The 19,406-nt window shown below is 45.8% G+C and overlaps 3 protein-coding genes across 10 annotated transcripts in view; 2 read left to right on the forward strand and 1 right to left on the reverse strand.

Annotated features, from left to right (window-relative positions):
* aplp2 (amyloid beta (A4) precursor-like protein 2) overlaps positions 1-2,074 on the reverse strand; it is a 30,513-nt gene extending 28,439 nt beyond the window's left edge. For 2 of the 4 annotated variants that reach the window (XM_029843591.1, XM_029843590.1), the window contains exon 1: positions 1,788-2,074. In XM_029843591.1, the coding sequence (XP_029699451.1) occupies positions 1,788-1,859 (72 nt within the window). In that variant the 5' untranslated portion in view covers positions 1,860-2,074. The remainder of the gene's footprint in view (positions 1-1,787) is intronic. The other 2 variants (XM_029843592.1, XM_011608614.2) reach the window with 1 other exon arrangement.
* A 1,728-nt stretch (positions 2,075-3,802) lies between these two features.
* prdm10 (PR domain containing 10) lies at positions 3,803-11,779 on the forward strand. 4 transcript variants are annotated; one of them, XM_029843885.1, is made up of 24 exons: positions 3,803-3,866; positions 4,899-5,035; positions 5,205-5,366; positions 5,534-5,593; positions 5,664-5,768; positions 5,893-6,067; positions 6,162-6,403; positions 6,532-6,732; positions 6,809-6,881; positions 6,962-7,079; positions 7,164-7,278; positions 7,497-7,769; positions 7,877-7,888; positions 8,055-8,399; positions 8,623-8,778; positions 8,882-9,061; positions 9,136-9,246; positions 9,344-9,544; positions 9,638-9,781; positions 9,878-10,051; positions 10,447-10,584; positions 10,655-10,829; positions 10,925-11,022; positions 11,150-11,779. In XM_029843885.1, the coding sequence occupies exons 2-24, from the start codon at positions 4,964-4,966 to the stop codon at positions 11,336-11,338; spliced, it is 3,519 nt and encodes a 1,172-aa protein (XP_029699745.1). In that variant the 5' UTR covers positions 3,803-3,866; positions 4,899-4,963; the 3' UTR covers positions 11,339-11,779. The 4 variants fall into 4 exon arrangements, with proteins under 4 accessions (XP_029699745.1, XP_029699747.1, XP_029699746.1 ...); XM_029843887.1 differs by having other exon boundaries at positions 10,468-10,584; XM_029843886.1 differs by having other exon boundaries at positions 7,500-7,769.
* Positions 11,780-11,886: 107 nt separating this feature from the next.
* On the forward strand, positions 11,887-15,441 carry LOC105417084 (uncharacterized). Of its 2 annotated transcripts, none has more exons than XM_011608618.2 (9): positions 11,887-12,768; positions 12,886-13,141; positions 13,223-13,293; positions 13,454-13,592; positions 13,870-13,961; positions 14,047-14,227; positions 14,311-14,394; positions 14,470-14,574; positions 14,640-15,441. In XM_011608618.2, the coding sequence occupies exons 1-9, from the start codon at positions 12,641-12,643 to the stop codon at positions 14,925-14,927; spliced, it is 1,344 nt and encodes a 447-aa protein (XP_011606920.2). In that variant the 5' UTR covers positions 11,887-12,640; the 3' UTR covers positions 14,928-15,441. The 2 variants fall into 2 exon arrangements, with proteins under 2 accessions (XP_011606920.2, XP_029699748.1); XM_029843888.1 differs by having other exon boundaries at positions 12,889-13,141.
* Positions 15,442-19,406: the final 3,965 nt, after the last annotated feature.

Consider the following 19,406-nt stretch of genomic DNA (forward strand, 5'->3'; position numbering starts at 1 on the left):
TATTAAATTAATCCAGTAAAACCCTTAGTGTGATGCAATTCAAACAGGCACAGATTTTTTTTATTTTTTTTTTTACAATAGCTGCTATATACCTGTTTACTGTGGATAAGAAGCGGGATGAGATACATGAGCTAGATGAGATAAAAACTGAACTAAAGAGCAGGAAATTAGCAGGGAAAAGCCTCTGGTGACACAAATGTGTTTAGAAGAGAAGGGACACACAGCTGAAGAAACAGAAATCAGAATCTGACCTATGTGCCAAAACAAAAGCGTTTACACAGCTGAAGCTGCCATCTAAACACAGAGAGGAAGAATCTGCACCACAAAGAGAGCCAACGGCTCACCGACGCCCAGGTTATCACACCCGGAGAGGAGCCGACCAAGGACAGGGTTGGAAATAATCAACCGTCCCCAAGTGTGTCTCTCAGGAGCCCTCAACGGTGAGCAAAGTCAAGCTCAAGGTCCAGGGGATCAAGTGCAGCCAGCACGTCAACACAGCAGTATCTGCCTCAGCGGCGGGTGCGTGAGCTCACCGACTGGGCCGGGCCTGCACGCACCAGCGGCCCGAAACACAAACAACGGCAAGATGGTTTTTGTTTGATGCGATTCGAGTAATTGAGAATTTGCAAAAGCTCTGACCATCTGTTTTAAGGTTTCTCTTCATTGGCCCAAAGAATTGTCAGCACGAAGCAGACAGAAGCCAGCTCAGGTTAACCTGGACGACTGATCAGGAAAATGCATCGAATCCATCCATTAATCATGTGGTGGGAGTCTGTGCGGTATTGATCAGCACGTCTGTGCGGTAAGGGGGGCCGACTGAGGAGCCGATCACTGATCAGCAGTTTGTTGGGGACATCGTCATTATTTGCCCCTTTGCAGCAGCAGCCAATTCTGCCCCAAAATGGCTGAATTCCCAAAGTCCCAAACAAGAGACAGAAATATTCCCCCTTTAACCCACCTGCCTATACCCGGCACCACCAAGAAGCATCATCCTGTGTTTTGTCATGGCTGTTTTAACACTGAGCAGGAACCCTTGTGTTTACCCTTTCGGTGGGCTCGGAGGGGAGGGATGGGGGGATGCATTCAAAATGGTGCCATTGTTAACCGAGACCGGTATGGTATGGAGTCGAGGGACAATGACTGCTGGCCAGCCAGTAAAACAGGACATCAGGTATGCTGTGTGTGTGTGTGTGTGTGTGTTGGGGGGAAACAATTGGGACTGCGGGGAGCTGGTTTTATACTGTTCCAGAAGAAAATTAAAGAAAAACCTCACATTAAAAAGGAAGCATTAACAAACACACAGAGCAAGAGGCGTGTGCGCGTTAAATTGAGGGTAAATGATTAGGTGAGGGCTCAAACAGGTTTGAGGTGAGAACAGGTTGTGTTTGTGGTTCCATGTGTCCCCACAGGCCCGATGAAAACACACTTTCTTTCACTTCTCCGCAGCGAGCAGATTTGAGTCTTATTTCAAACACCCTCAGCTCTGAACCACGACTGCAATCAGTGCTCCACAGTGTTTACGCACGTAACTTCACCATTATTAGGACGTTTTGGACCATTTTTAAAGGTTCAATCCGCAGGTAGCCTTCAGCGCTTGTAAATTATTATACTCGCTTAAGGATTTTACAGTACATATGGATCAAATTCTGGGATCGTTAGCGGGGTTTACATAAAGTAACAGCTGCGCGTAAAGCGCAACACCAGGCCAAAATAATCCTCGCCTACACTTCGTGTTGATGCGGGTTTAATCTGGCCCGGAATAAATCGCAAAACATCGCATTACCTACCTCAATATAACCGGCCAACGCTGGCACCACAATGCCAAGAACGAGGACAGATATCGCCGAGACCGGACCCATTTTTCTGCGGTTCTGCGACTCTGAATAAACTTGTATCCCGACAGCTGAACGGCGATACTCTGGAGAATAAAGTCCTGCAGAAGCGCTTCCACAGAGCGGAAGGACTCCCGCTCGGCTTGTTTTGTTACCCGAGCTGGAGAGAAGGACGTTGGTGGGAGACTGAATGCGGGTCTCCTCTGGAAGTGTGGATCCGACCGAGTGTGTCAGTGCTGCCGTTGCTCCGCTGCCTCCTCCTCCTCCTCCCATCAATGTGGGAGGCACACGGCGCAAGCGACATCTGGTGGACACATGTGGTAAAGGCACCCAGGACGAACGTGCGCACACAGTGCACATCATTCGGTAAAATGCTTTTGTTACAATAAGGATAATCCCTGCAGAATGACACCATATTTTCTGCAAATGAGATTAGAACCCCAGGGTACGTTCTCCAAATTACGCTACCATGACAATTTTGTTGTAATTTCATCAAAAATATATATGGAACCGAGCTACATCGTTATAGGCTACAAAACCCAAACGAGCCAGCAGGGACACTAGTGTTTTAAATGGTTTTTTTTCAAATTGACCCCTATTATGTCCCTAAGCAACATACACTAAACATCCCGTTGTGGCGATCAGCTGTCAAGCGCGTTACTGGACCGGAAATTACGTCTTCGCGATGGTGACGTCACCTACACATAACCATAGGGAAAGACTGTTCCAAATATTATATAAGCAATTAAATATTGAATTGATGTTGAATTGATGTTTCTGCAAATTTTATCCAGTTTATATGAATAAAGTTAAATAAAATAGGAAATAAAGATTGTTTTTGATACCAAAGGTAACTTCCAACATATTTGACATTTCCAGAGCTTTAAGTTCATGTCCTATATTAGTAATTGAATCCGTTCTGACCAACTTAATGAAATAAAAATGAATAAATAAAAGACTCATTAATGCTATTAAGATGAAAAATACGGTGTATTTTTTGTATAGAAAAAGAATATATCTACACCAGAAACATCAGATTGTATTTCAAATATGACTGGAATTTTGTTTATCACATCCTCACAGGCCATAAATGACCACTATCTCAGCCCCTCTCTCTATTGTTGCTGCTACAATGTTGTTGTTGTTGTTTTAATATGGATCAAGAACGAAACACAAACTTCAATTTACTGTCTGGTTAAAAAAAAAAAGACAATACTTTTCAGAACCAGTATCGCCTAAAAAAAAGGTCCTGATTGCACCTTACTTTAGTTTTTCTCGATTTTTTTTATCACAAATTTGAGAAATAATTATGATGTCCATGTAACCATACACTACAAGGTAGACAAAACCTATCAAATCTAAGAAATCGTAAATATCAAAATTAACCCCAAGACTGAATCGTGATTGTTGCTGTTCCTCACGGTGACCACTAGGTAGCAACGTTGGGCAGGAGAATTGAAATATTGAATTTTACTTTAAAACGCAATCCTCAAAGAATAGATCTTTTATTTGAGGCAGTCTGTAGATTTTTTAAAAAAAAAAAGATATTTATTTTTACACAAATCTAGTACAATCAAAACACGCATTTTAATTCGGACGAGTAAAGTTTATTGCGCTTGACCACATCTTTTTCTCCCATATGTGTGTATTTCGACGCAGATAAGAACAATATAAATGCAGTTCCTACTATTAAAACTGTTAAAAGACGGCACTAAAAGACGGGCTACGGGTTTAATTCAATTGGATGACTCCGATATCTTTTTTCTGATTGGCCACTGACATTGTTAAGGCTTACTCGATTTAACACGTTTTCCAACATAAGGAGGAATACTTCTCTGAAATGCAATTTAATTATATTTTTGCACACACACATGTATATATACACGAGCCACTTTTTTACTAAACGAAAGATTAAAACTATTAGATCGTTTCCCCCATGGAGTAAATAACGACCAATCAGATAGCTCCGTCCTGTTACTAGGCAGATTATGTTAATATATGCAATGTAGCCATCTCTGCAGCTACCATTTTGAGGTAAGAACAACTTATACGCCTCTCTTAAAATGTAAAAATCTGTTGACTGCTCATCGGCCACTTCCACAGCCCAGTTGCTCGCTCGTCTTTTATTTCGGATAAAGTAATTGTACGTGTTATCGTAGCTCTGTTACACCCGCGTCAAAACTATATTTTTTCCGTCGGTCTCTTCGGATGCGGTTGTTGTTGGTAGTCCCACCCAAAATGGAGCCCGTTCTTCCTTATTCACTGTAGACTTGAAGGGCTGGGCTCATCTAGATTGAAGAGACGGGTGGGTCTAACCAACTTCTTCTGCTTTATAGTGCACAAAAAACACGTATGGCAAAAATCACAAAACCAGTAAACTTCCCGAAGCATGATAAGACACACCTCGGTGCTGGGTAGGCCCTACATTGACAATATGTGGCCGTAAGGCTAATGGTGCGGTGCAGCGAATGCCCGGGTTTCTATGCCGTTGTTTTTTGTGGTATGGTCCAGTTGGGACCGGGAACCTGCAGGTGGAAATAGGGGGAAATGTATTTATTAATAATTTTCCGAAATACGTTTCGGAAGTAATTGAGAGTGGCGGTGTTGCACGGCGGGTTTTGTGTGGATGTGGGGTTATATTTAGATGCTGTTTCCCGGGCGGCCTGACGAGCAAACGGGGGCCGCGTTTTTTTGGTCCCCCTGCTGAGTCCTGTGTGGCCGCTGCACTCGGTGACATGCTGCTTTATTTTGGAGCTCATGTCCTGTCAAATGTTACCGAAAACCCACAATATCTGCAGCGGCCACGTGAAGGTTGAAACTTTCTTAAAATGGCTGCTGCGCTGCTTTTTGTTCCAATCAGCCACAAACGGTGCAATTATATGATTTTGATTGAGTTAGCCGGTAAACATTTACGTCATTTCAGATCATACATATTTAGGTTGCAGGTTTTTTTTCCCCCCCTTTTTCATAGTATCACGACACAGCAAGTCGCAGAACTAACAGCTTTTCACTCCCCATTACTGACATGAAAACTACCCAATTCCTCTTGGCTTTTGTGCATTACAGGCGTCCCTATCAACAGATTGAAGTGATAGGTGAAGTGGTTGGCTTCTGCTTGGCACTCGGTTGCCATGGAGACCAAACAGGAACCGTCTGCTGTGTGGAACACGACTGCTAACAGTGATTCAGACAATGGCACACAGGTCTGCTGGAGTATCTCAACAGTTGATGCACAACCAAAGAATTATATGGAGTGTTGCATCATAGATCATTAAGCCTTTAGCAAATTATGTCTATAGTAACATTATCCATGGACACAAGTCCATCCAAATTAGACTATATCAGGAGCTAATCTGTGTATGTGTGTGGCAGGTGCATTTTGAAGGTGGCACAGTTGCCCAGATCGTCTACAGTGGCGAACAGGCAGATCGGGGACAGCAGCAGGTGGTTTACACCGCAGATGGGAACTCTTTTACCTCTGTAGAGTCTGGAGAACATACATTAGTCTACATACATCCTGCTGATAGCACTCAGGTAAGGAAGGGGTTTACAAGAATTGGCTCATAAGTCATAACTAAAATGTAATTTAAATTAGTTTCAAATGTGTGAGCTGTATATAAATATGTAGAATTATAGACCTGTGGACAATGACCTGCAGGGTCAGCTAATACTACCATATTTAACCTTTTTTTTTTGTTCAGGCAGTATTTACTGATCAGCCACAGGTGGCATACATTCAGCAGGATGGTACAACCCAACAGGTAACTTACCACTTTACTCATGTGTCTGCTGGTATTTCTGAAAATTAACATTATCTAAACTTCTCTTCAGGTCACAGTTTTGCTGCCCAGTGGACAGAACATGAATGCTGCCAATTTACATGTTCTGAGCAATGTTACAGATGCTCCACAAGCTCTCCTGGAGCCAGTTTCCCAGGTGAAAGACGTCTGTTTTAGTTACACATTTGACTCCATGGTAGTGTGTCTGACAATGGAGCAAAAAATAAAGATAATTAGATAAGATGTTTGAGTGTCAACTTTGTGAAATGATACACATTCAGGAGCCGCTGGCTGTGTCTAATTCACTCCCCTCCATGGTTAATATGGAAGATCCCCCCAACTGTCCGCTCAGCGCCGCAGACACTACAGATGATTCTGAGGAAGATGAGGAGGAGGATTCGGAGATGGATGACTGGGAACCTCGAGAGCCTCAGTCATTCAACCCTCACAGCCTCTGTGAGTAATTAGCCAAAATTCACTCACAATAACTCTTTAACATTTATGAGAAGGAATAATGCTGCAAATTCAACTCTTTTTTGTGGATTTTCAGGGTGTGAAGAGTGTAATGTTGCCAACCCGTCTGTGTGTTTGAAACACGGACCTCTGCACCCCATACTAAACCGGCCGGTGATGACCAAGGCCCGAGCCAGTCTCCCTCTGGTCCTCTACATTGATCGTTTCCTTGGTGGGGTGTTCTCCAAGAGACGCATTCCAAAGCGTACGCAGTTTGGTCCTGTAGAGGGGCCCCTGGTCCCTCAGAGTGAACTGCAGGAACACTACATTCATCTGAAAGTAAATCGCTGTTCATTATTTCTTATCTTAGACATATTGATTGTGTCAAACATCTATTTTCAAATTACTTTCTTGAATCTGTATTTATTTTTTACATCTGAGTAGTCTGGCTTTCCTTCCTTCGTCAGCTTTGCGAGCTGGATGTAGAAAAAGACATCGAGAAGTCCAACGACCTGTGGTTGGAGCTTTCTGACGAGGAACGTTGCAACTGGATGATGTTTGTGAGGCCTGCTCAGAATCATCTTGAACAGAATCTGGTAGCCTATCAGTATGGCTCAGAGATATTTTACACAACCATTAAGAACATCCAACCCAAGGAGGAGCTCAAGGTCAGTATCAACACCTCTGAAACACTGATGAAGTTTGTACTACTCATGCATTCCCTCATGGTATCGCCTTCTGCAGGTGTGGTACGCAGCGTCCTACGCTGAGTTTGTCAATCAGAAGATCCATGATGTTACAGAAGAAGAGAGAAAAGGTTTCTGTCTGCATTATCCAGAATTTAATTTTCAGCTGCTGTGATCGCTTATTTCCCTTTAACAAGTGCCCTTCTTTCAGTACTGCGGGAGCAGGAGAAGAATTGGCCGTGTTATGAGTGTAATCGGCGCTTTGTGAGCTCGGAACAACTGCAGCTACATCTCAACATGCACGATGAAAAGTTAAACTCGATTACCAAGTAAAACATTGTTTTTTTCTCTCTGATTACTTATTTCCGGTCATGTCAGGGTTCGCGTAATGACTGTGCTCTCTCCTCTCCCAGATCCAGAGGAAGAGGAAGAGGAAGGCGGAGATTTGGGACCGGAAGAAGACCCGGACGTCCTCCTAAATTTCTATGCTTGGATCCACCGTTAGAACCTAGTGGGGACAAAACGGCAGTAAGGGCAATTTGGGTGATACTTGGATGATGATGATTTACCACATTATTGCCCAAGAGTTAGCCAAGGGGCATTAGCTACACTTATTTTAGAATAAAACAATTTTGAAGAATATTTTTAGTTAAGACAAACTGAAGAGCTGCCATAATGTGGCAGGCAAACAAGACAGATTATGCTAAATATGCTAAAATATTTTTTCTTTATTACCCATTTTCAAGCAGGAGACACTGGAGTTGCCTGAGAAGCCACTGGAGGAGCAGGTAGAGGGGTCAAAGAATGGACCAAAAGTGGTAGAGATGGAGCCGGAGGTCCAGGCGGTGGCAGAGGTGGAGAGCCAGCTTATACCAGCTGAAGGGGTACCGGTCCCAGAGTCGGTCACCCTGCTCGCTGACACAGATTTGCAAGTTCCTATGAAGGAGGACCCTGCACAGAGCAGCCAGTCAGAGTCCCAGCTCACATCTCAGGATATACGCCGTGCCAAGAGGATACGGGTGAGTTCCCAGTTCAATATTACAGACCTGTTACCATGTCTCGGAGGAGCCTCAGATATGCTTTACAACAGTGTGTCTCTCTTCCTCAATCTGTGCTTCCTTCAAAGATGGATGTGCAGGTAGGTGGGGTGGCAGCAACATGTAGTTAACAAATCTCAGTTTGATATTGCTCATGTGAAATGCATCTAACCACGCACTGGGCACGACTTCTTCCTATGTTTCAAATATGTGTCAAGCCATCGTTTTTATTCTCTCAACAACTCTTTGTTGTCTTTTGTGTAACAGAATGCAGCCCTCCAGCACCTTTTCATCAGGAAGTGCTTCCGTCCATTTAAGTGTACGCACTGTGGAAAGGCCTTCCGTGACAAGGACAGGCTGGATCAGCACCTGCGCGTGCACGGCAGGGACGCTTACACCCTTTCCTGCCACATCTGCAGCAAGAGCTTCATCAGTGACTCGGCCCTAGAGGACCATCTGTTGGTGCACACAGACAGCCGCTCCTATTCCTGCATCTTGTGCCCGGAAACCTTCGAAAAGCTGGAAATGCTAAAAGATCACGTAGGGGTGCATGCGGTGGACGGCTGCTTTGGTTGTCCGATCTGCAAGAAGACATTTACTGACTTTATGCAGGTTAGTAATGCAGTCGTTCATGGTACCGATTGATCCAGGTCCTGTGTATCTGTGGATCGGGGTTTTGGTCAGCTTACTTTTGTCTTACATCTGCTTCCAATTACTCCAAAGTTTTACACCCACTTCAAGATCAAAGAAGATTTTCTGTAGTTATTTGTCGAATGTTGTTTAAGAGTGCAAATTAAGATAGTACTCATCATTTTGACGGTGCTGTCTTCCTCAGGTTAAGAAACATATGCGCTGCTTCCATTCAGAGAAGATCTTCCAGTGTCCACACTGTGAAAAGGCCTTCTGCAGACCAGACAAACTGCGATTACACATGCTTCGCCACTCTGACCGTAAAGACTTCCTGTGTTCAACATGTGGCAAACAATTCAAGGTAATGCCAAGTGAGATGTTAAAAAATGTAAAAAACAAAACAAAACAAAAAAAAAAGTATTTTTATTGACTTTTGTTTTATTCCTTTCTTTTGTGGTGCTAAGAGGAAAGATAAGCTACGGGAGCACATGCAGCGCATGCACAATCCTGACAGGGAGGCTAAGAAAGCCGACCGAGTCCACCGCTCCAAAGCCCTGAAATTGAAGACCCCTGCCACCGACTTTGAGAGCTTTGTGTTCAAATGCAGATTATGCATGATGGGATTCAGACGCAGAGGAATGCTGGTGAGTGGAATGGCAAGGTTTGGTTATTCCGAGGGGATCGCAGCACGCTTACTTTAAATACCTCCCCGTCACAGGTCAATCATTTGTCGAAGCGTCATCCAGAGATGCGTATTGACGATGTCCCTGAGTTAACAATGCCAATTATCAAGCCTAACAGGGACTACTTCTGCCAGTATTGTGACAAGGTTTGTGTTTTTGATTTGCTCTGAGGGTATAAATGGTTTATCTAGTCCATAATTCAACTTATTTAATAAAACCGAGGCCCACATTCTTCTTGCACAGGTGTATAAGAGCGCCAGCAAGAGGAAAGCCCACATACTGAAGAATCACCCCGGTGCAGAATTGCCTCCCAGCATCCGTAAACTGCGTCCAGCTGCTCCCGGTGAGCCTGACCCCATGTTAAGCACGCACACCCAGCTGACCGGAACAATCGCCACGGCACCCGTCTGTTGTCCACATTGTGCCAAACAGTACAGCAGCAAGGTTAGCGCCCAGCCGCCTAATCCCAACCGGTCTAAACCTAAATGCAGCGCTGTTTGCTGTATTTCATTTTGCCGTCTTGTTTTCTTGGGTTAGACCAAGATGGTTCAACACATCAGAAAGAAGCACCCAGAGCTTGCCCCTCTCGCCAACACCATCCATACCCCGCTGACTACAGCTGTGATCAGCAGTACTCCTGCGGTCATTAGTGCTGACGGCACCACCGCTGAGGCCGTAGTGGTAAGAAAAATGGACAATTGCACATATAGCAAATGGAAAATCAAAGGTTATTTTATCTCCACCAGCTGTATTAACTCCAGATTATTCCCTCCACAGACCACAGACCTGCTGACCCAGGCTATGACGGAGCTTTCACAGACCCTGACCACAGACTATCGCACGGCACAGGGAGATTACCAGAGGATCCAGTACATTCCTGTGTCACAGGCAGCAGGCAGCAGCCTGTCCCAGCCACAACACATTCAGCTGCAGGTGGTGCAGGTGGCTCCGGTTAGTTTTCAAGATCTAATCTTTAAAGGCTCCATGTTGCTTTTTTAGCACCACGCTTCCTGAATTAGATTTAATCGGAAAAGATCTTTCTCAAATATTTGAATTTGCCTGCAGGTGTGATGTGTCTTTCCTTTTCCGACCAAAGAAAACTACAACCATCTTATCAGAGGAGATTTTGCCTTTGACAGTTCTGTTGTCGGCCAGATTAAACTTTCTTTCGTAACAGGATTTGTTGAGCCTGGTCCTGCTTAAGGTTTCTTCCTGGTAGTGGAGGTTCTCTTTGACACTGCTGCTTGTCGGGGGGGGGGGGCATGCTCTGGATTTGTGTAAAGTGCCTAGAGACAATTTTGGCTGTAATTTATGCTATATAAATAAAGTTGAATTGAATTGAACAGGCTTCCTCACCGCCCTCCCAGCATCCAACAGTAGATGTGAGCCAGCTACAGGACCCTCATGGATACAGTCAGCACTCCATTCAGGTGCAACAGATCCAGGTCACAGAGCCCCCTGGTCCTGGACAAGGGTCCACTCAGGTAAATCCTCACACTGACCGTGATTTAATGATTTAGAAGAATATTTGCGTGACCATCTCTTCACTGTCAGTGCTCAGGTCAGGATTTAAGCCCCACTTCCCAGCAGCCAAATCAGGAGTTGAGCCCCTCCCAGCTGACGCCTGTGACTTTAGCTCAAAGCCACAATCTGCAGAGCAGCAGCACCCAGCAGCAGGGCACGGTGCAGCATGCATACATACCTGGAAACTGGAACTATCGGGGCTACCGTGAGTCTTACACTGCACAAAAGCCCACATCGGGCTGTTGATGACTGCAGGATGTGTTGGTGCCGTGCTGATATGCTCACTCCACACTGTTGCAGCGTCTGAAGTCCAGATGATGACTCTACCTCACACACAGTATGTAATAGCTGAGGCAAGCACACCTGTGTCTGGAGTCAACAGCAGCCAGGTGAAAACGGTGAGTAAAAATAAACGTCTTTGCCTTTAAAAAAAACTTTTTTTTAAAAATCTTCCTCTACACAAAAGTCAACCCGGTGTATTACAAATGCATCGCACTTAAAGTGTGTTTATCCCTTTGATGGCAGACGCACTACGTGATCTCTGAGGGTCAGACCGAACTGGAGACGAAGCAGAATGTTGCCCAGAACACGACGCAGGCCCATGCTGAACATCTGGAGGAGCAGACGACCAGTCAACCAACCACCACTCAGTACATTATCACAACGACCACCAACGGCAGCGGCGCGAGCGAAGTTCATATCACGAAACCTTGAAATGTGCAGGGAGAGTGTGCAGAGCCTCAGACACACCCTTCATGTAGACCTCAGCAGCTTGTACGCATAAATATGCACATGGTTACACACTGGTTACTCCAGAAGGACGATAGACAACATTAGAGCTCTGGATGGGCCGCCCCCACACCAGAACATATCAAATCTCCCAAAGATGGTTTCTGACTTTGTAGTATATCCAATATTTATTTTTCTGTCAGAGTAAACATGGAAAATATCAATGGCTGATGACATCACCAGGCTCTCCAGCAGTGACTAATGTCCATCTTTGTACTGTAGGGAGACGTGATCTCCTTTTTATGCTACGTGTAAATAAGAGACTTGTGGCCGCACGGAGATGAACTAATACAGATCAGCACAGTTTTATGTGTTACAGTAAGTGTATTGTTTTCATTGAGAAAATAAAGACAGTACAGAGGTAAATGCAATGTTGGGGTTTTTGACCACAAAAATGACAAATGACACTGTAAACATACTCCAAAACATCTGTATCAGAAACGCCTAAAAAAGAAGGTAAGCAGACTAGAGCTTAACCCACCGATGATATTTGTAAGCAGTTGATGCAGGCTGTATTAACTATTAATATGCATTACTCTCCCCTGTTTCTGAAGTTTTGCTTCCACCTACTGCTTAAAATTGGCCAATTTACAATTGTGGCTATAACAGCTGAAAGCTATTTAAAGCCACAGTGTTCAACTACTAGGATAAAAACTTGAACATTGTGTAAAATATTTGACTGCTAATCCTAAAATACCTTGGGCTAAATCGATGTTATTTAGCTAATGCGATTATTTGAGATTTGGCAAATGATACAGTGTAACATTTGTGTTGTAAACCAAGAAGAAAGGAGGCTTTGCTCAATTTTGGATTTAAGTTCTGGGTGAAATTCCTCCTCTGGCTGTTAGATGGCAGCATTGTTCCAGTTAAGACAAGTACAGACTTCCAGGAACGAGACTGACAGCAGCCATAATTGTAATGCTGTGATTCCAGTCTCAGTCATATCTGAGCCGTCAGGATTAGAAATAAGCTCATTTTTTGGAGGCATTTAGCTGTATTTAAACAGCAGCAGGCAGTCATCATACAGTCGGTGATGAAGTGACTGTTGCTGGGGTGTTGCTGCAGGGCTCCTCCTCAACACCTTTGTGTATCATTCCTACTAAAAAAATGGCAAATCCAGTTTGACAAGCCCGTCGTGTTGGAGGAAACATCAGTCACTATGTACGCTGAATCATCCAACTGAGTGCTTTCTGTTGCAGTTTCAGCAAACATGTCTGTGCCGCTCAGATGCTTCGTAAGAGTCTAGTCAGTCCCAAGTGTGAGGGGGGTCCGGGCCGGGAGGGGCGGGGTGGCTCGGAGTTCAACTCTGAATGGATGGAGGAGTTTGAACCTGCAGGAAGGCACCAACTACAAAGGTAGGCTGATCTGGGATTACATTTGGAGAGATCTGCGCTCTCTTTCCTTTTATGTCCCACATCTGTTTCTCATTCTTCTTTCACTAATCACGCTTCTACCTGTACGTGCCCCTTCAGTAGTGCCCACCAAACACTGGCGGTTCCCCAGCCACAGGAAACGTCTTGGCCACACACCCTCAGCTCGCTGCCACCCTGGAAGGAATGGCACCATTTTGCCCTGGTGGTTGTGGTGTGGTCGGTGTTTCAGGCGGAGGCACCTCTGCAGCCCTCTCTGCTGCTGCTCTACGTGTGCTGGAGGCTCCTCGTGATGTGTTTGCTGTGGTTGGGGCTGGGAGGCTGCGTGTACTTCCTGAAGTGCTGCTTCCAGAAGCAGGTCAGTGCGGCCACAAACTGGGCCGAGAGCTGCCGCGGCTTTTCTCCATGAAGTGTGATTTATTCTGTGACTTTGCTTCAGTTCACAGGAGCGCCTCCAGTGAGGCAGCAGCAGGAGGATGAGAGTGGAAACAGGAAAGACCAGTTTCTACGGTGAGGCTTCACCTCTATGCGCTCATTCATACGTGCCTCACTTTGATATTTTCAGTAGCTACGGTGCAGATCTGATTTTGAGGTTTCCAATAAAGGCCGCTTCGCTCAGGTACTGTTTGTGTGCGAGCTAACACACAGCGTCACCTCTTTCTCCCTCCAGGACGTCCCTGTCAAAGCGCCCAGACCACAGCATTCCTCTGGCCCTCGCTCTGGCTGACAGCCTGCTTCTGTGTGTGCTTCAGGAACCTCTGCCAGACCCCGGCGTGTCCCACATAAAGGCTCTCCTCTCTAGGCTCCAAGTGAGTCTCCATGTAGATCCACGCATGCAATCCCATCCTCTCTTTTCACACAACAATGTCGGTTTTTAGTGGCTTCATACGACCATCCAAACTATTTTTCCATGAATTCAACGGCAAAACAGGACAGAGACAAAGCTGCTTCTGTATCTGTGTAGTTGTGTTGTTATTCTGTGTTGGTGCTGGGCTAACTAACCCTTACAATTATACCTTCATTTCTATGGAAACCAAGTGCTGCTGAGATGTCTCTCTGATCCGATCCCTTTGCGTCCGTCTGCAGGCCGTGTCCTCTCCGCTGGAGTTCGCTGAAATGGACCGTAACTCTGCAGCAGCAGACAAAGTGCAGCTCATCCGCGGCTACCTGCAGCAGAGGTGAGGTCAGCAGCCTGTGACTGCTTTTCCTGGGAACTAAACACTGAACTACGGTAATAATCTCTCTCACACTCCTCTCTGACAGGACAGATTCCCTTGTTAGTCTCCTCCAGGTTCAGGCGGACTTTGAGGCCAGTGTGAAGGACATGCTGGAAGGACTCGATGGCCTGTGGGCTCGGCTGGAGCTGCTGCACACGGGAGTGACGCTCAGCAAACAAGAGAACCGAGGACACAAGGACCTGGCATCGGCCGGCACTGACGCAGAGGTGAGCAGGCTGAGTGTTGTCTTTACCAGAAAGGGATCGTCATGGCAGCTAACGCAGTATCTATCATCCCGTATTTGGGGAAGACTCTGTCCACCGTCATGTGTCACTATGGGAAAAGACTTCAGAGCTGCCAGACTCACCTGAACGACAGCACCCAGCTGCTGCAGGTAAGCACCTCCTGTGACCACTCTTAACCCCTGATGCTCTCTGAACCAGCAGCTGAGTCAGCGGTCTTTCCGCAGGAGCTCACCTGGAGCCACACTCACATCAGCAACCACATGAGCTGGAGCTGCAGCAGCGCCGAGTCAGTGTGGCCCGAGCTGCTGCTTCAGTCCAACATCGAGCAGGTAAGTGGCAAAATGAGCGCCCAGGAGGCAAAATCAGCAGAAGTGACACACCTCTGTCCCTGCAGTTTGACAAGGTGCAGGAGAGTTTCCTCTCCCTGGAACAACAGATCTCCACATTCCAGGCCCACCTGGAAGGCCTTGGAAAAGCCATTCTGGACGGGTCTGCAGGAAAATTCGCTCATGCTAAAACGACCCGCGTTGCCAGTTTAAAGACAGGCGAATCGCCAGCGGAGGCCCAGAACTCGACCTCTGCACCTGCATCCGCTCCTGCCACAGACGCAGACGCCCCGAGGTCACCTCTGTCCTTTTCCTCCACCATCGGACGACTGCATAAATCTGGAAGGAAGAAATGATGTTCATCAGGCTAAAAATGAGGTGTTTGGGGAGACGGAACATTTTCAAATGTTGATCATTTGCTGGTTATCTGTAGACCTACAAGTATTATTGCTTTTTGTCACGAGCAGTATTCCTGGAATGGAGATCTGGAATAACAACATATATGTTGTTGGGTTGACTGGTATTTCATAATGTCATAATTCTGTTGTTGTTTTTAATTTCTTTTTATAATTTGTTAAATCCATCACTTTTATTTGTTTAGATATAAAAAGTGCCTCTTTTTACCTAATTTAGCTTGTTTTAGTAGTTAATAAATAGAAAAAAAAATTCAAAACTTTGGAAAACGTCAGTTTATAGGAGACATTACATCCAACAGCAGGTGGCGCTCTTTTACCAAATATTACAATCAGGGCTTAACTACGGTTCAATGAAAATGTTTGCGTTTGTGTATTGATTTCAGGTATTCAATAACCACAGCTGGCGATATAACAATATCTTTGAAGCTGTGGGTAATAAAGTATTTCAATTCATTGATTTGGCCAAAGTTTAAGTGAATATCAAAAGGTAAAAACCACTGCACTTTTGCCCCGTCTGTCAAGAGATGATACTCAACCCTGCATCAGCCTTGCAGTGTGTATACACTTTTGTCAGATAACTGTTGATAACTGGTCACCCTAAATGTGCCTGCAGGGACTTACAGGTGAAGGTCAAACGGGCCGTTGGGTAGCCTCCGTAGCAACAGAGGAGGCCACAGGACCTTCTTCCTGAACGTTCTGGTCAGAGCTCATATCGCTGAGGAGGAGAATTGATTTACTCTGCTGTCAGTTGCTTCTTGCAGGGAGTCTGCTCAGTCTGCATGATGTCATAGGACCATGATCTGCCAGATCCTGCATCTGTCTGATTCCATCACACTGGCACAGGGACCCGGACGGGCAAATCTGGACCCTGGGGGATCTGGAATGAAGAGAAGGATTCAAGCATTTATGAGCATTTATAAATACATTTTTAATTATTGCTCTTATTATTATTAGTAGTAGTAGTAGTAGTTTCAGACAGACATCCAATTAAAATGATAGATCGACAGATATAAATAAATAGATAGATATTCAGTGGAGTTAATAACTGAGGAAACGAGCTCAAGTTTCTGAGTTGAGTCTGTTCCTGTCCAGATCAACTCGTGCCTCACATTGCTCGCCTGTGATGTCATAGCCAACTGAAAGAACGCGTCTGGGGGGGTTACCATATCTGCACGCTGAGGACATAAGAGAGTGCTAATGAAATTAGCACGGGCTTTGTTTGGTTACACTAAAACGTTGATGACGGGCTTCCTCACAGGCCGCTCCCGTCCTGAAGGGGGAGGCTATTTTAAAGCTAGCTAGAGTGTTGTTTCAGAAAATATGGTTCATGGCGAGGTCAATCCCTCGCCTTAGCCGGACAATTACTCAAGATCGAGTTTCAGTGGTGTACGCGGTCGCACTGATCCCTCCTCTGATGGCACGGCGCAGACACCGTGTAGCGGTGGGGCTGGAGGTTATCTGATATACACAAACACAAAAAGACTTGTCGCTGAGATTTTACGAGCACGCGCTTAAACAACCTACATCCATTTCCCATCGAGATTTAAAACGACTTCTGCCAAAGCAAACCAACAGTAGACGAAGGCACACAAGGTCAAAGAGGATTTTAATCAATGTGCTAACAAGCGGGAATAACAGCGCCACCGATGTGAAAATGGATATTAGGACACCTGAATGCATCGTCTATAGTGAGTCCAGCTGGAGACGGATGGTGCCGCCGTCATTAACCTCTGGACTCGATGGCGGTGATATTTGACGAATGGCAGCGGCCTCATTAAAAGACAATGTTTTACTCCGAGGACGTGAGCGGTGTGACAAAGACGATCCAACAGCGCCAAAGACGAGAGGTGACCTATTAGCTCGATGATCTGAAAACTCAAATCTGTCCTGGAATCTCACCAGATGTTGCACCAATTCGATAGGCGCTGCGTGAAAGGACAAAGCAGCTTCACAAATGATGCATAATCGGGCTACTGGGGGGTAGCAAACCTGGGTCACAAAATACCGTCAGTTTCTTTCTCTCTCATAAAAAACTTCCATCGTTAACAGGAGGTCGAAGGTCGACATACACCAAACCGGCTCTACATTAAATTAGCTTAAAAGTAGCTACTTGTTAAGGTCTGCAGGAAGCTGGAGGTGCACCCTGACATCCCCGATGAAGAATATCTGCGCTCCTGCTAAGTTATTTTAAGAATTTTCCCCTTCGTACCCGTCTGCACGGCTCCATTTAAGGTATGATAACTTTAGCCAGAGGCTGCTGGAAATGAAACGGACAGCTGCAATTGAAGCTAAACTTCAAAAACACTAGCCACAGATGCACGCAATTAGCAACATGGTAGACATTTGGGGAGCAAAGGTCCATAAACTAGCTACCTATTATGGTGCGTCCAACCTTGCTGGAGGGAAGCCTCGACTCCATTAATAGGTGACTGCTTGGGTATTTGTCTGTGAGTTTACATTCATGAAGCTTTTGTTCGTTGTAATGCCGCCATGCCACCGTGCCTCCGGGAACGAGTGTTTCCAATAATTAGGAAATTCAAAACCTCCTGTTTGTGCAAATATTTTCTTATTTTGTTTTGCCAGGGAGCAGGGGCACAATATCAAACCTGACCTCTCTGACCTCCTGTTTCCTACTTATCAATGGCAGCTTCTGCATGGACACCGCTGAGGCCAGAGGCAGGAACCTGCCATGACCTGTTACTGGCTTATGGGAAAGGTTATTCAGGAATGGCTGGAGTCGCCAAAGGTCACGGGGAACAGCCATTTACGGCGATGGGGAACAGCTGTGGTGCAGTAAAGTTAACGTTTTACAGTAAAGACAAAACACGTTTCAGGTTGTCTCATGAACTGTTGAACCGCTTTGAGCGCTGATAAAGTTGCAGCGCAGACAGACAGTGGTGCTCAACAGCTCCGTGGTAGTTTCAGACGCTGTTACACCGAGTCTTTGGTTCCAGCTCTCATTTAATATCGTGGATGTATAAGAAGTCTTGATCTTCAGCTGCAGCCTGCGGGCCACATCTGGTCGGCTAAAGCTTCACATCCGTCCTGCAGAATATTGAAATAAGGAAATCTAATAGTTGCAGGGGCCCAGTTTGTCCCGAGAGTGATCATAAATTAGCTTGCCAACCCCTGGCAACAAGCTGAACCAACCCTTTGTTTTAGAACTGGACGATGTAGGTGTGCAAACAGTCTAAATATAGCTAAAACATATGCCAGCGTACATATTTATAATGAATGAATGATTATATTGTCTGTATGGGGGGGGGGGGGGGGGGGGGTTGATTTCAGTTTGTATGGCAAAATGCCACCTAATGACAGTAATGTTCACAACAAAATCAAAGGGAACAAACTAGATTTTGCCGTCATTTCTAGATGGGAAAAGTCATTTTAGTTGCTTCATTTTTCATCCCCAGTATTTGCATTGAAGTATTCTGGATGTTTGTGTGTTTTTGCTCTCACGGCATCTCAGGCATCTCACGCCATGTCCACCGTGCGCGACCGTGACGCCGTCACTGGCGTGATCCGAAATCCGCTTCCACTTCCTGCTCAGCCCTCAGAGTCTCGGCTGCTCTCGTCGTTCTTCCGTATGATGTGCGAAGTATTTCTGCGAGGAAAGGCTAAACAAACAGGCCGGCCCAAGAGTCTGCCACTCAGGGACATGTGGCAGCAACCCCCCGCCCCAAAACACCCTTCAGCTCTCGACCCCTCACACTCCCACCATTCCACACATCCACAAAGTCTGAGCCAAGCGAAGGAAAGGTGGAGGCTTGGATGGGGGGGGGTTCTGATTTCTATTCAGTGAATGTCACCACCTCACAAAGGGAACCGCATGACACTGCCACTAAATCAGAGTTAATGGACTCCTTTCTCACTCCCGTGAACATGACAGGGGGCGTGTGTGTGAGAGCGAGGGGGTGTGGGAGCAGAACGGGGGCTGGCGAGGGCGCCTGATTGCCCCACTGAGGGGGCACCGGGGCCAACGAGCCCCGTGTGTAACAACAAGAGGGAAGCGTGTTTTCCAGGGGAATTAACTTCTGGACTCACGTCCTGCCCTTGTGCACGTTTGAGCCGTCTGTAACACGCTCATTCAAACTTTGTCTCATGGTATTCAAATAAAAAAGAGCCTTTTCATCACATTCAAAGTGATTAGAATTCATTTTTGGCAAACATACCCGGCTGGTGTCACTTTCCGAGTGATGTGATGGTGAACAACACCCCTCGGGCTTGTGGCCTGATTGTGGATTTGCATGTGAACGCTTCCAAGGTAGTTTTCTCTGTCAACTGGACTGGGTTTCTTCTCTTGAAGACGTTTCGCCTTCTATCCAGAAGGCTTCTTCAGTTCTGAAATCGCTTGGGAGAGAGCTTGAAAATATATAGCCCCTGTGGACCATTTGCATGCTAATGATCCGGGTGGTCACC

Source organism: Takifugu rubripes, chromosome 11 (assembly GCF_901000725.2).
Source record: "Takifugu rubripes chromosome 11, fTakRub1.2, whole genome shotgun sequence".
NCBI classification, from domain to species: domain Eukaryota; kingdom Metazoa; phylum Chordata; class Actinopteri; order Tetraodontiformes; family Tetraodontidae; genus Takifugu; species Takifugu rubripes.